Source organism: Chiloscyllium plagiosum, unplaced genomic scaffold, assembly GCF_037043375.1.
Source record: "Chiloscyllium plagiosum isolate Xiang-an unplaced genomic scaffold, Cpla_swu_hap1 HiC_scaffold_9, whole genome shotgun sequence".
Lineage (NCBI taxonomy): Eukaryota > Metazoa > Chordata > Chondrichthyes > Orectolobiformes > Hemiscylliidae > Chiloscyllium > Chiloscyllium plagiosum.
In genome coordinates, this window is record NW_028270147.1 from 50,053,818 (window position 1) to 50,068,958 (window position 15,141).

General features: G+C 47.3%; 1 protein-coding gene and 1 long non-coding RNA gene across 4 annotated transcripts in view; one reads left to right on the top strand and one right to left on the bottom strand.

The window, feature by feature from the left end:
* Positions 1-9,837, bottom strand: part of LOC122554358 (uncharacterized) — a 78,268-nt gene extending 68,431 nt beyond the window's left edge. For all 3 annotated transcript variants that reach the window (XR_015758153.1, XR_015758155.1, XR_006312974.2), the window contains exons 1-2: positions 9,650-9,837; positions 4,133-4,300 (exon numbers count right to left, since the gene is read on the bottom strand). This is a non-coding gene — a long non-coding RNA (uncharacterized LOC122554358). The remainder of the gene's footprint in view (positions 1-4,132; positions 4,301-9,649) is intronic.
* Positions 8,894-15,141, top strand: part of LOC122554359 (metalloprotease TIKI2-like) — a 422,004-nt gene continuing 415,756 nt past the window's right edge. Inside the window, exons 1-2 of the mRNA XM_043699245.2 lie at positions 8,894-9,419; positions 9,849-10,409. Of these exons, the coding sequence (XP_043555180.2) occupies positions 9,297-9,419; positions 9,849-10,409 (684 nt within the window). The 5' untranslated portion in view covers positions 8,894-9,296. The remainder of the gene's footprint in view (positions 9,420-9,848; positions 10,410-15,141) is intronic.

A 15,141-nucleotide genomic window follows, 5' to 3' on the forward strand; every position in this document is an offset into this window, starting at 1 on the left:
AAATATTGGAAAATCCGGTGTTGCTCATCTTAGAGAACAGAAACTTTGGAAGAGATTTTTCAAAACCATGAGGAAAATAGACAGAATCTGTTGCCATTTGTGGATGGATCAAGAATCAGAGATTAGATTCCCTACAGTGAGGAAACAGGCCCTTCGGCCCAACCAGTCCACACCGACCCTCCAAAGAGTAACCCACCCAGACCAATTTCACTCTAACCAATGCACCTAACACTATGGGCAATTTAGCATGGCCAATTCACCTGACCTGCACATCTTCGGACTGTGGGAGGAAACCAGAGCACCCAGAGGAAACCCACGCAGACGCAGGGAGAATGTGCAAACTCCACACAGTCACCCGAGGCTGAAATTGAACCTGGGACCCTGGTGCTGTGAGGCAGCAGTGCTAGCCGCCGTGCTGCCCTTAATGCTAGATGCTGGATTTAAGGTGATATGCAAAAGGTCCAAAGATGATTTGAGAAAAATCTTCTTTCAGCAGTGATTACTTTGGACCTAGAATGTGCTTCCTGGGAATATATTGGAGGCAGATTCAATCATGACATTTCAAAGGCATCTCGATAGACATCTGAACTGAATAAAAGTTAGCAGGCCGCAGCAAAAATACATGGTATTGGGGTAGTGTATTGAGATGAATAGAAAAGTGATTAATAGACAGGAGCCAAAGAATAGTCTTTTTTCTGAAATGGCAGACAGTGACTAGTGAGGTACTACAGGGATTGACACTAGGACAACAGTTATTCACAATATATATTAATGACTTAGATGAGGGAACTCAATGTAATATCTCAAAATTTGCAAATGACACAAAGCTTGGATGGAAGGGTGAACTGTGATGAGGATTTGGTCAGGCTGAGTGAGTAGGTAAATTAATGGCAAATACAGTATAATGTGGATAAATGTAAGGTTCTCCACTTTGTTACCAAAAATAGGAAGGCATATTATAACTTGAACAGCTATGAATTGAGAGGTGGGGAGAATTTTCAGCGAGACATTGGTGTCCTTGTTCACCAGTCACTGAAAGTAAGCATGCAGGTGCAACAGGCAGTAAAGCAGGCAAGTTCTGTGTTGGCCTTCATAGCAAGAGGATTCGAGTACAGGAACAAGGATGTCTTGCTGAAATTATATAGGGCATTGTTTTGGCCACACCTGGAATATTGTGTGCAGTTTTGGTCTCCTTATCTGAAGAAATTCTTGGTATAGAGAGAGTGCAGTAAAATCTCCCAAATTAATACAAAAACAGAAACTGCTGGACCATCTCAGCTCATCCCTACAGCATCTCTGCAGAGGAATCAGAGTTAACGTTTAGGACCCTTCATCCGAACTGATGGTGCTGGGAAAATTTTTTTTTATGAAGAACATAGGTCGTGGAGGGGTAATGTGTACATGATAGATGCAGATAGAGCACAAGGAGAGAAAGAAGAACAGTTGGACAGACAAGGGAGTGGATAATGATCAGCCTAGGAGAATGAATTGCTGCTTGTGGGGACTATTGGTGGCTAACAATGGGTAGTGTGTAAAAGCTGACCATTTGATAGCAAGGCCTGGTGTGTGGGGGTTGGGGTAAAGAACACTGCAGCAAGCCTGTGACATAGCTATCGGCTAGAGTTCAGGATGGTGTTTTGATGTGATAGGAAACTAGCAGCTCAAGGTCTTTTTTACAGAGAGAACTTTGATGTTCCGCCAGGCGGTCACCCAGTCTATACTTCGTTTTCCCAATGTAGAGGAGACCACATTGTGTGCAGCAATTACAGTAGACTAGATTGCAAGAAATGCAGGTAAAGTGCTGCTTCACTTGGAAGGTGTGTTTGGGCCTTTGGATACTGAGGAGGGAGGAAGTAAATGGACAGGTGTTACACCTTTTGCGTTTGCAAGGGAAGGTGTCATGGAGCTATGGGAGGGGGGGGTGGGTGGGGAGGGGGACGGGGGGAGAGGCGGCAGTGTTGAGAGTAACGGATGAATGGACCAGGATATCCTGGAGGGAATGGTCCTTGTGGAAGGCTGACAAGAGAGGGGAGGGGAAATATATTTCTGGGGGTGCCATCTTGCTTGAGATGGTGGAAAAGGCAGCTAACAATCCTCTGGATGTGGATGTTGGTGGGATAGTAGGTGAGGACAAGGAGAACCCTACCATTGATGTGGGAAGGAAGAGAGTGGGTGAGGGCTGAAGTGCAGGAGATGGGTCAGACCTGCTTGAAAGCTCTGTCAAGAATGATGATGGGGAATCCTCAGTTGAGCTAGAAGGTGGACTTTTCAGATGCCCCTTTGTCGAAGTTGATATCATCAGAACAGATGCAATAGAGACAGAGGAACTGGGAGAATGGAATAGAGTCTTTACAGGAAGCAGGGTGTGAGCTTGGATGGTCAAGGTAACTGTGGGAGTTGATGGGTTTATAGTGGATACTGGTGGCCAGACTATCCCCAGAAATGGAAACAGAGATGGGAAGGGAAGGGAAGGGAGGAGTCAGAGATGGACAAAGTAACGATGAGAGCAGAGTGGAAGTTGGAAGCAAAAATTGATAAACTTTTCTAATTTCAGATGAGAGAGGGAAGGAGCACCGATGATATCATCAACATGCCGGAGAAAGAGTTGTGGTTGGAGACTGGAATAGGACTGGAACAGGGAATGTTCCACATACGCCATGAAGAGACCGGCATAACTGGGATCCATGCAGGTACCCATGGCCACCCCTCTGACTTGATGAAAGTGAGAGGAGTTAAAAGAGAAGTTGTTCTGAGATCAGCTAGGGGGAGGCTGGGGATGGTTCAGGCCTTTGTTCCAGGAGGAAGTGGAGAGACCTGAAACCATCCTGATGGGGGATGGAGGTGTAAAAGAATTGCATGTCCATGGTAAAGCGGAGACTACAATAAAAGTGGGAGACTACAAAACATTGCAAGGAAACCTCAAAAATGAAGACCACAGCACATGGAGACTTAAAGAAATGCGTGTGTGTGTGGAGGGGGGAAGAGGTAGAGGCGGTGCAAGTTAGCACTTGTTAAATGTTAGTCAAGATTTTTCCAACCTTCCAGGGCAGTTGTTGCATAAATGATCCATAGTCCAAGGACAGCAGGTGAGTATGCTAATAATTAACTAAAGAAAAACAACACACTGGTCCTGTGGTGCGCTGGTAGTGCACTTACTCTCGGGTATAGGGTCTGGCATCAAGTCCAACCTGCCCTGGGGGGGGTGTGTCTGAACAGTGTGACTCAAAATAATTTTAAAATTTGTCTTTGAACCTCCAGCTGTGTGCTACTTAAAACTGTTAAAAATTACAATCAGTTGTTCAAAGTTGTTTTGAAAATGCCATAAACTGCTTGTTTTTTCTGTGCTAATTCTCTATTCATTTTGCCATTTTTTTAAACTAGCTTAAAAAGTTGACAGTAGATCTAATATTACAACCAATGATATATAATACAACTGTTTAGTAGGCAATGCAAGAACTGAAATTCTAGTTCTGCCTCACACTATCTTTGCTTATAGAACTTGGAGCTCACAAGTCATATAGGGCAGCATTTGTTACTCATCAGTAAAATTAAACATTCTTAAAATCAATTTCAAAGATAATGGTAAAGACAGTACAAAGTCCCTTAAGGAACTGTATCTGGTTCAAAGGCCATTACAACACTAACAAATGAAGTGTAGTGCTTTTAGCTTAATTGTATATGAGATGAACAGACAAAAGATATCACATGACCACTGAAAGTCCTCTGGTGACAAATAAAACAATTTATAGTCATTAAAAAAGTTTGGGAAATATTCCATATTTCCCAAGGTGCTTGATATTACATGGCAGATTTGGAACTGAAATGCAGCATTCAATTGCTTTTTACTATTTTAAAATAAAACCCGACATTTAACTGGGATGGGAGAATGCTATTGTTACAACAGATGAGAACTGGGGGCATATATCAAGAGAGATCTTTAAAATGTTGAGGCAGAGGATGGAGTAAATAGAATCAGTGTTTCCAGTGGCTGAATGACTCAAACACAATTACTAAGATTACATGTGAGAAATGAAGGGCGGAAAGTAGATGCTCTGGAATACACTCCTGGAGTTAATAGTTGAAGCAAAGACCTTGCTGACATTTAAGAGTAGTAAAGTCATTATAGTCTTACCAGACGATGGGCTGCTGTGTCATTATCTCATCCCTGATGAAGGGCTTATGCCCAAAAAGCCGACTCTCCTGTTCCTCGGATGCTGCCTGACTTGCTGTGCTTTTCCAGCGCCACACCTGTCGACTCTGACTCTCCAGCAACTGCAGTCCTCAGTTTTTCTCTTTTGCTCTGCCATTATAGAGAGGGAGACACACACAACTAAGGTGGTTTAACCTGAGGGAGCAACTGAGAAGGGGGCTCTTCATGGTAACCTCAACCAGTGCAGGAATTGAGCCCATGCTGTTAGTATCACTCTGCACTGCAAACCAGCCATTCAGTCAACTGAACTTAACTATCCTCTTATATTTGGATCATAAGACCATAAGGATGTTGCCAGGGTTGGAGGGTGTGAGCTATAGGGAGAGGCTGAATAGGCTGGGGCTATATTCCCTGGGGCGCCAGAGGCTGAGGGGTGACCTTATAGAGGTTTATAAAATTATGAGGGGCATGGATAGGGTGAATAATCAAGACTGTTTCCCAGGAGTGTGGGAGTACAGAACTAGAGAGCATAGGGTTAAGGTGAGGGGAAAGATTTAAAAGGGATTTAAGGGGCAACTTTTTCATGCAGAGGATAGTGCATGTATGGAATGAGCTGCTGGATGGGCATACAAGTAGGAAAGATTTATATGGATATGGACTAAAAGCTGGCAAATGGAACTAAATTCGATTAAGGCATCTGGTCGGCAGGAAGAGTTGGACTGAAGGGTCTGTTTCTACATCTCTATGAGTCTATATAGGAGTAGAATTTGGCTATTCAGCCCATCAAGTCTGCCCTGCCATTCGATCATGGCTGATATGTCTCTCAACTCTATTCTCCTGCCTTCTCTCCTTAACCCTTGATCCCCTAACCAATCAAGAACCTACTGAGCTCTGCATTAAATGCACTCAATGACTTGGCCTGTGGCAATGAGTTCCATAGATTCACCATTCTTTTGCTGAAGTAATTCCTCCTCATCTCAGTGTTCATGGGTCATCCTTGACCCTTACCCCTCAGGTCCTAGTCTCTCCTACTGGTAGAAACATCTTCTCCACATTCACTCTGTCCATACCTCTCAGTATACTAAGTTTCAGTAAGATCCACCAACTTCCTTTTAAGGTCCATTGAATACAGACCCAGAATCCTTAAATGCTCCTCATGTGACAAACCCTTCACTCTTGGAATTATTTTTATACACTTCCTCTGTTCTTCTCCAATGCAGGACATTCCTCCTTGGACGTGGGGCCCAAAATTGCTCATGATATTCCAAACGTGGTCTGACCAGGTAATTATACAGCCTCAGCAGTACATCTCTGCACTTGTAATCTTAGCCCCTCTTGAGCTGTCTTAGCCTTCCACTCAAACGAAATACATCCAGGGAAGTTATTTGGGTGAAACTGAGAAATAAGAAAGGCATGATCACCTTATTGGGATTGTATTATACACCCCCCAATAGTCAGATGGAAATTGAGAAACAAACTTGTAAGGAGATCTCAGCTATCTGTAAAAATAATAGGGTAATTATGGTAGGGGATTTTAACTTTCCAAATATTGACTGGGACTGCCATAACATTAAAGATTTAGATGGAGAGGAATTTCTTAAGCGTGTACTAGACAATTTTCTGATTCAGTATGTGGATGTACCTACTAGAAAAGGGGCAAAACTTGACCTACTCTTGGGAAATAAGGCAGGGCAGGTGACTGAGGTGTCATTGGGGGAGCACTTTGGGGCCAGCGACCATAATTCTATTCGTTTTAAAATAGTGATGGAAAAGGATAGACCAGACCTAAACGTTGAAGTTCTAAATTGGAGAAAGGCCAATTTTGATGGTATTAGGCAAGAAGCTTCGAAAGCTGATTGGAGGCAAATGTTCGCAGGTAAAGGGACGGCTGGAAAACGGGAAGCCTTCAGAAATGAGATAACAAGAGTGCAGAGAAAGTATATTCCTGTCAGGGTGAAAAAGAAGGCTGGTATGTATAAGGAATGCTGGATGACTAAAAAAATTGAGGGTTTGGTTAAAAAAAACAAGGAAGCATATGTCAGGTATAGACAGGATAGATCGAGTGAATCCTTAGAAGAGCATAAAGAAAGTAGGAGTATACTTAAGAGGGAAATCAGGAGGGCAAAACGGGGACATGAGATAGCGTTGGCAAATACAATTAAGGAGAATCCAAAGGGTTTTTACAAATATATCAAGGACAAAAGGGTAACTAGGGAGAGAATAGGGCCCCTTAAAGATCAGCAAGGCGGCCTTTGTGTGGAGCCACAGAAAATGGGGGAGGTACTAAATGAATATTTTGCATCAGTGTTTACTGTGGAAAAGGTTATGGAAGATATAGACTGTAGGGGAATAGATGGTGACATCTTGCAAAATGTCCAGTTTACACAGGAGGAAGTGCTGGATGGCTTGAAATGGTTAAAAGTGGATAAAACCCCAGAACATGATCAGGTGTACCCAAGAACTCTGTGGGAAGCTAGAGAAGTGACTGCTGGGCCTCTTGCTGAGATATTTGTATCATCGATAGTCACAGGTGAGGTGCCGGAAGACTGGAGGTTGACAAACGTGGTGCCGCTGTTTCAGAAGGGCGGTAAAGACAAGCCAGAGAACTATACACTGGTGAGCCTGACCTCAGTGGTGGGCAAGTTGTTGGAGGGAATCCTGAGGGACAGGATGTACATGTATTTGGAAAGGCAAGGACTGATTCGGGATAGTCAACATGGCTTTGTGCATGGGAAATCATGTCTCACAAACTTGATTGAGTTTTTTGAAGAAGTAACAAAGAGAATTGATGAGGGCAGAGTAGTTGTGATCTGTATGGATTTCAGTAAGGCATTCGACAAGGTTCCCCATGGGAGACTGATTAGCAAGGTTAGATCTCATGGAATACAGGAAGAACTAGCCATTTGGATACAGAACTGGCTCAAAGGTAGAAGACAGAGGGTGGTGGTGGAGGGTTGTTTTTCAGACTGGAGGCCTGTGACCAGTGGAGTGCCACAAGGATTGGTGCTGGGCCCTCTACTTTTTGTCATTTACATAAATGATTTGGATGTGAGCATAAGAGGTACAGTTAGTAATTTTGCAGATGACACCAAAATTGGAGGTGTAGTGGACAGCGAAGAGGGTTACCTCAGATTACAACAGGATCTGGACCAGATGGGCCAATGGGCTGAGAAGTGGCATATGGAGTTTAATTCCAATAAATGCAAGGTGCTGCATTTTCGGAAAGCAAATCTTAGCAGGACTTATACATTTAATGGTAAGGTCCGAGGGAATGTTGCTGAACAAAGAGATCTTGGAATGCAGGTTCATAGCTCCTTGAAAGTGGAGTCGCAGATAGATAGGATAGTGAAGAAGGCGTTTGGTATGCTTTCTTTAATTGGTCAGAGTATTGAGTACAGGAGTTGGGACGTCATGTTGCGTCTGTACAGGACATTGGTTAGGCCACTTTTGAATATTGTGTGCAATTCTGGTCTCCTTCCTATCGGAAAGATGTTGTGAAACTTGAAATGGTTCAGAAAAGATTTACAAGGATGTTGCCAAGGTTGGAGGATCTGAGCTACAGGAAGAGGCTGAAAAGGCTGAGGCTGCTTTCACTGGAGCGTCGGAGGCTGAGTGGTGACCTTATAGAGGTTTACAAAATTATGAGGAGCATGGATAGGATAAATAGACAAAATCTTTTCCCTGGAGTCAGGGAGTCCAGAACTAGAGGGCATAGGATTAGGATGAGAGGGGAAAGATATCAAAGAGACCTAAGGGGCAACGTTTTCACGCAGAGGGTGGTACGTGTATGGAATAAGCTGCCAGAGGATGTGGTGGAGGCTGGTACAATTGCAACATTTAAGAGGCATTTGGATGGGTATATGAATAGGAAGGGTTTAGAGGGATATTGCCTGGGTGCTGGCAAGTGGGACTAGATTGGGTTGGGATATCTGGTCGGCATGGACGGGTTGGACCGAAGGGTCTGTTTCCATGCTGTACATCTCTGTGACTCTATGACAGTAAATTAGGTCCATGGTTAAAGAGACAGGAATGTATGGTGGCTCAGTGGCTACCACTGTTGCCTCACAGTAATTTCTGTCCCAGGTGTCTCTATGTGGAGTTGCCTTCAGGTGCTCTGGTTTCCTCCCACAGTCCAAAGATGTGTAGGTTAGAGGGAATTGGCCATGCTAAATTGCCCATAGTGTGAGGTGCATTAGTCTGAGGGAAATGGGTCTGGGTGGGTTACTCTTCGGAGGGTTGTTGTGGACTTCTTGGGCCGAAGGGCCTGTTTCCACACTGTAGGGAATCTAACTTTAAAGAAGGATTTGGAAGCATGTAGGATACAAGGAACTGGCGGTGGGGAAGATTAATTAATTTGATGTTGCTTATTTGATCATTTGATCAACTGGTCATTTAAACTGCTTCAGCATCTGGGGGACAAAATCTTCCCTTCCACTTGGCTGGGAATACTCTGTTTGCATTATGAAGGGAAGGCTGACATTGTTAGGAATCGTGTCTTCCTCAACCTTCCAGTGAAACACAAGGACAGGGAGTGAGGAAGGCGGGGGGGGGGGGGAAACTTTTCACCTCCTGCAGATGCTGGATGTTGATGGTTCGCGTGTGGGGCGCCACCTTCGGGCGGTTGCAAATATTCCTGTGCAAAGAAAAAAAAGTTTCTCTCTCTCTCTCTCTCTCTCCCCCCGTTCCCCAGCAGTTTGGAAGTTGAGAGAGCACACGAGAGAGTGTTTAGCCCCTGAAGTGACATGCTGACATGCCGAGCTGTACCCGCCTTGCTCCGCCTGTTCAAATAAGAGGCAGCAGCCGAGCGCAGCGTGTGATGGGCGATCGCATCGCGGGGTGGGCCCGCAGGAGATGCTTTTGCAAACCTTCCCTCTCCCATCCCGATCACCTCAGCTCAGTTAGTGCAACCTTTTCAGGGGGGAGGAGGCTGCGCCGTGCTCCGGGGGGAGGAGGTGGCCAGCATGGCGGCTTGTGGAGTTCACTTTCGCTCCGGTGATTGTACCATCCCGGATCTGGGAGTGTGAGGAGCTGGCCTTTCCCCTCACTTCCCGGCACTGGACAGAAACCTTCCAAAAAAATACACACTCACAGCAGCCAGGCGCAACAGTCCGAGAGAGAGAGAGGGGGAGAGAGAGCAACTCTGTGGATGGAAGGCACGATGCAGCCTCACGCCGGACTGCTCTGGGTTCTTGTGAGTTTGGTTGGACAGAGCGTCACCTCCAAAGGCAATAATCTCCGGGACACGGGACAATGTGAGCTCCCCAAGTCGGTGAGTGAGTTTGTGGATCTTCCCGTCACTTGTTGCAGCCTGTGTTCTCTCTCTCTCTCTCTCTCTGTCTCCTTCCCCCTGTCCCTCTCCCTCTTGCATTGGCACTTTTGGACTGAAGTTTTTGGGAAATACACAATTCCTCCCCCATCCCAACCCTGGCTGTCGGGAACATTGTGATCAAGTGACTCCTGTCCTGTTCGGTATCTCCCCTTCCCGTGCCAGTACTTTACCTGTGGAAATGCCGAAGCATATCCTTCCTTTTGTCCGTGTGTACCTTCAGCGGGCTGTCAGTCTACTGTCACACTTTGATTTTCTTTTTAAGAACAGTTCCCATCTTTTCCTTTTGAACTGATTTTCGTTGCTTGTCTCACACGCGAGTTGATACTGAATGCGGTTGTGTTTCTGTTCCTCTCCCTCTCTCCCCCTCAGCAAACAGAAATGAACTCGTTCCTCTGGACGATCCGGCGAGAGCCCCCAGCGTATTTATTTGGGACCATTCATGTCCCTTACACCAGAGTGTGGGACTTTGTGGCGGATAACTGTAAGCGGGCTTTCCGGGACAGCAACAGCGTGTACTTCGAGCTCGACCTGACCGACCCGTACACCATCTCAGCCCTGACCAGCTGTCAGATGCTGCCTCACGGGGAGAACCTGCAGGATGTGCTGCCTGGCGACCTGTACCGCAGACTCAAGCGGCACCTGGACTATGTGAAGCTGATGATGCCTCTGTGGATGACTCCGGACCAGAGGGGCAAGGGGCTGTACGCGGATTACCTGTTCAACGCCATCGCCGGCAACTGGGAGAGGAAGAGACCCGTCTGGGTGATGCTGATGGTCAACTCGCTGACCGAGGCCGATATCAGATCCCGAGGGGTGCCGGTCCTCGATCTCTATCTCGCCCAGGAGGCGGAGAGGATGAAGAAAAGGACCGGGGCGGTGGAGCGGGTCGAAGAGCAATGCCACCCTCTCAATGGGCTCAATTTCTCCCAGGTAAATGGGGCAGGGGGTGCACCAGGATGTCTCTGTACAGGTTACACACAGCGGCTGCCAAACGAGGCAGTCCAGACTCCGGGGAAACGCCACATGTGTCTTTCAACAGGTGGAAGACTTCCTGGCAAAGTTCAAAGGAGAGTTGGGGCTAGTTTGTGATGATACTTTACTGTCTGCAGACTGTCATCTCTGTGACCAGACTGTGCTGACTGTGACCAGACTGTGCTGACTGTGACCAGACTGTGCTGACTGTGATCACACTGTGCTCTCTGTGATCAGACTGTGCTGTCCATGATCAGACTGTGCTCTCTGTGATCACACTGTGCTCTCTGTGATCTGACTGTGCTGTCCATGATCAGACTGTGCTCTCTGTGATCGGACTGTGCTCTCTGTGATCAGACTGTGCTGACTGTGACCACACTGTGCTCTCTGTGACCACACTGTGCTCTCTGTGATCAGACTGTGCTGACTGTGATCACACTGAGCTCTCTGTGACCACATTGTGCTCTCTGTGATCAGACTGTGCTGACTGTGACCACACTGTGTTCTCTGTGATCAGACTGTGCTGTCCATGATCAGACTGTGCTCTCTGTGATCACACTGTGCTCTCTGTGATCAGACTGTGCTGACTGTGATCACACTGTGCTCTCTGTGACCACACTGTGCTCTCTGTGATCAGACTGTGCTGTCCATGATCAGACTGTGCTCTCTGTGATCAGACTGTGCTGTCTGTGATCAGACTGTGCTCTCTGTGATCAGACTGTGCTGACTGTGATCACACTGTGCTCTCTGTGATCACACTGTGCTGTCCATGATCAGACTGTGCTGACTGTGATCACACTGTGCTCTCTGTGATCACACTGTGCTTTCCATGATCAGACTGTGCTGTCTGTGATCACACTGTGCTGTCTGTGATCAGACTGTGCTGACTGTGATCACACTGTACTCTCTGCGATCACACTGTGCTCTCTGCGATCACACTGTGCACTCTGTGATCACACTCTGCTGTCCATGATCAGACTGTGCTCTCTGTGATCACACTGTGCTCTCTGTGATCTGACTGTGCTGACAGTGATCACACTGTGCTCTCTGTGATCAGACTGTGCTGACTGTGATCACACTGTGCTCTCTGTGATCACACTGTGCTGTCCATGATCAGACTGTGCTGTCTGTGATCGGACTGTGCTCTCTGGGATCAGACTGTGCTCTCTGTGATCAGACTGTGCTGTCTGTGATCAGACTGTGCTGTCCATGATCGCTGTGCTCTCTGTGATCGGACTGTGCTCTCTGTGATCAGACTGTGCTATCTGTGATCACTGTGCTCTCTGTGATCGGACTGTGCTCTCTGTGATCGGACTGTGCTGTCTGTGATCAGACTGTGCTGTCAGTGATCACACTGTGCTGTCTGTGATCAGTGTGCTCTCTGTGATCAAACTGTACTGTCTGTGATCAGACTGTGCTCTCTGTGATCACACAGTGCTCTCTGTGATCACACTGTGCTCTCTGTGATCAGACTGTGCTGTCCGTGATCAGACTGTGCTGTCCGTGATCAAACTGTGCTCTCTGTGATCACACTGTGCTCTCTGTGATCGCACTGTGCTCTCTGTGATCAGACTGTGCTGTCCGTGATCACACTGTGCTCTCTGTGATCAGACTGTGCTGACTCTGACCACACTGTGCTCTCTGTGATCACACTGTGCTCTCTGTGATCGGACTGTGCTCTCTGTGATCAGACTGTGCTGACTGTGACCACACTGTGCTCTCTGTGATCAAACTGTGCTTTCTGTGATCAGACTGTGCTGTCTGTGATCACACTGTGCTCTCTGTGATCGGACTGTGCTCTCTGTGATCAGACTGTGCTGTCTGTGATCACACTGTGCTCTCTGTGATCAAACTGTGCACTCTGTGATCAAACTGTGCTCTCTGTGATCAGACTGTGCTGTCTGTGATCACACTGTGCTCTCTGTGATCAGACTGTGTTGTCTGTGATCACACTGTGCTCTCTGTGATTGGACTGTGCTCTCTGTGATCAGACTGTGCTGTCTGTGATCACACTGTGCTCTCTGTCATCAGACTGTGCTCTCTGTGATCAGACTGTGCTCTGTGTGATCGGACTGTGCTCTCTGTGATCAAACTGTGCTCTCTGTGATCTCTGTGCTGTCTGTGATCACACTGTGCTCTCTGTGATCACACTGTGTTCTCTGTGATCAGACTGTGCTGTCTGTGATCAGACTGTGCTGTCTGTGATCGCACTGTGCTCTCTGTGATCACACTGTGCTCTCTGTGATCAGACTGTGCTCTCTGTGATTAGACTGTGCTCTCTGTGATCAGACTGTGCTGTCTGTGATCACACGGTGCTCTCTGTGAACACACTGTGCTCTCTGTGATCAGACTGTGCTCTCTGTGATTGGACTGTGCTATCTGTGACCACACTGTGCTCTCTGTGACCACACTGTGCTCTCTGTGATCAGACTGTGCAGTCTGTGACCGCACTGTGCTCTCTGTGACCACACTGTGCTCTCTGTGATCAGACTGTGCTGTCTGTGATCAGACTGTGCTGACTGTGATCACACTGTGCTCTCTGTGATCGGACTGTGCTATCTGTGACCACACTGTGCTCTCTGTGACCACACTGTGCTCTCTGTGATCACACTGTGCTGTCTGTGATCAGACTGTGCTCTCTGTGACCACACTGTGCTCTCTGTGACCACACTGTGCTCTCTGTGATCAGACTGTGCTGTCTGTGATCAGACTGTGCTGACTGTGATCACACTGTGCTCTCTGTGATCGGACTGTGCTCTCTGTGATCAGACTATGCTCTCTGTGACCACATTGTGCTCTCTGTGACCACACTGTGCTCTCTGTGATCGGACTGTGCTCTCTGTGATCAGACTGTGCTGACTGTGACCACACTGTGCTCTCTGTGATCAAACTGTGCTTTCTGTGATCAGACTGTGCTGTCTGTGATCACACTGTGCTCTCTGTGATCGGACTGTGCTCTCTGTGATCAGACTGTGCTGTCTGTGATCACACTGTGCTCTCTGTGATCAAACTGTGCACTCTGTGATCAAACTGTGCTCTCTGTGATCAGACTGTGCTGTCTGTGATCACACTGTGCTCTCTGTGATCAGACTGTGTTGTCTGTGATCACACTGTGCTCTCTGTGATTGGACTGTGCTCTCTGTGATCAGACTGTGCTGTCTGTGATCACACTGTGCTCTCTGTCATCAGACTGTGCTCTCTGTGATCAGACTGTGCTCTGTGTGATCAGACTGTGCTCTCTGTGATCAAACTGTGCTCTCTGTGATCTCTGTGCTGTCTGTGATCACACTGTGCTCTCTGTGATCACACTGTGTTCTCTGTGATCAGACTGTGCTGTCTGTGATCAGACTGTGCTGTCTGTGATCGCACTGTGCTCTCTGTGATCACACTGTGCTCTCTGTGATCAGACTGTGCTCTCTGTGATTAGACTGTGCTCTCTGTGATCAGACTGTGCTGTCTGTGATCACACGGTGCTCTCTGTGAACACACTCTGCTCTCTGTGATCAGACTGTGCTCTCTGTGATTGGACTGTGCTATCTGTGACCACACTGTGCTCTCTGTGACCACACTGTGCTCTCTGTGATCAGACTGTGCAGTCTGTGACCGCACTGTGCTCTCTGTGACCACACTGTGCTCTCTGTGATCAGACTGTGCTGTCTGTGATCAGACTGTGCTGACTGTGATCACACTGTGCTCTCTGTGATCGGACTGTGCTATCTGTGACCACACTGTGCTCTCTGTGACCACACTGTGCTCTCTGTGATCACACTGTGCTCTCTGTGACCACACTGTGCTCTCTGTGACCACACTGTGCTCTCTGTGATCAGACTGTGCTGTCTGTGATCAGACTGTGCTGACTGTGATCACACTGTGCTCTCTGTGATCGGACTGTGCTCTCTGTGACTAGACTGTGCTGTCTGTGATTGCACTGTGCTCTCTGTGATCACACTGTGCTCTCTGTGATCAGACTATGCTCTCTGTTATTGGACTGTGCTATCTGTGATCAGACTGCGCTGTCTGTGATCGGACTGTGCTCTCTTTGATCAGACTGTGCTCTCTGTGATCAGACTGTGCTCTCTGTGATCAAACTGTGCTTTCTGTGATCACACTGTACTCTCTGTGACCACATTGTGCTCTCTGTGATCAGACTATGCTCTCTGTGATCGGACTGTTCTCTCTGTGATTGGACTGTGCTCTCTGTGATCAGACTGTGCTCTCTGTGACCACATTGTGCTGTCTGTGATCAGACTGTGCTGTCTGTGATCAGACTATGCTCTCTGTGACCACATTGTGCTCTCTGTGACCACACTGTGCTCTCTGTGATCACACTGTGCTGTCTGTGATCAGACTGTGCTGTCTGTGACCACACTGTGCTCTCTGTGATCAGACTGTGCTCTCTGTGATCTGACTGTGCTCTCTGTGACCACATTGTGCTCTCTGTGATCAGTCTGTGCTCTCTGTGACCACATTTTGCTGCCTGTGATCAGACTGTGCTGTCTGTGACCACATTGTGCTCTCTGTGATCAGACTGTGCTGTCTGTGACCACATTGTGCTCTCTGTGATCAGACTGTGCTCTCTGTGACCACATTGTGCTGTCTGTGATCACACTGTGCTGTCTGTGATCAGACTGTGCTCTCTGTGATCACACTGTGCTGTCTGTGATCAGACTGTGCTGTCTGTGACCACATT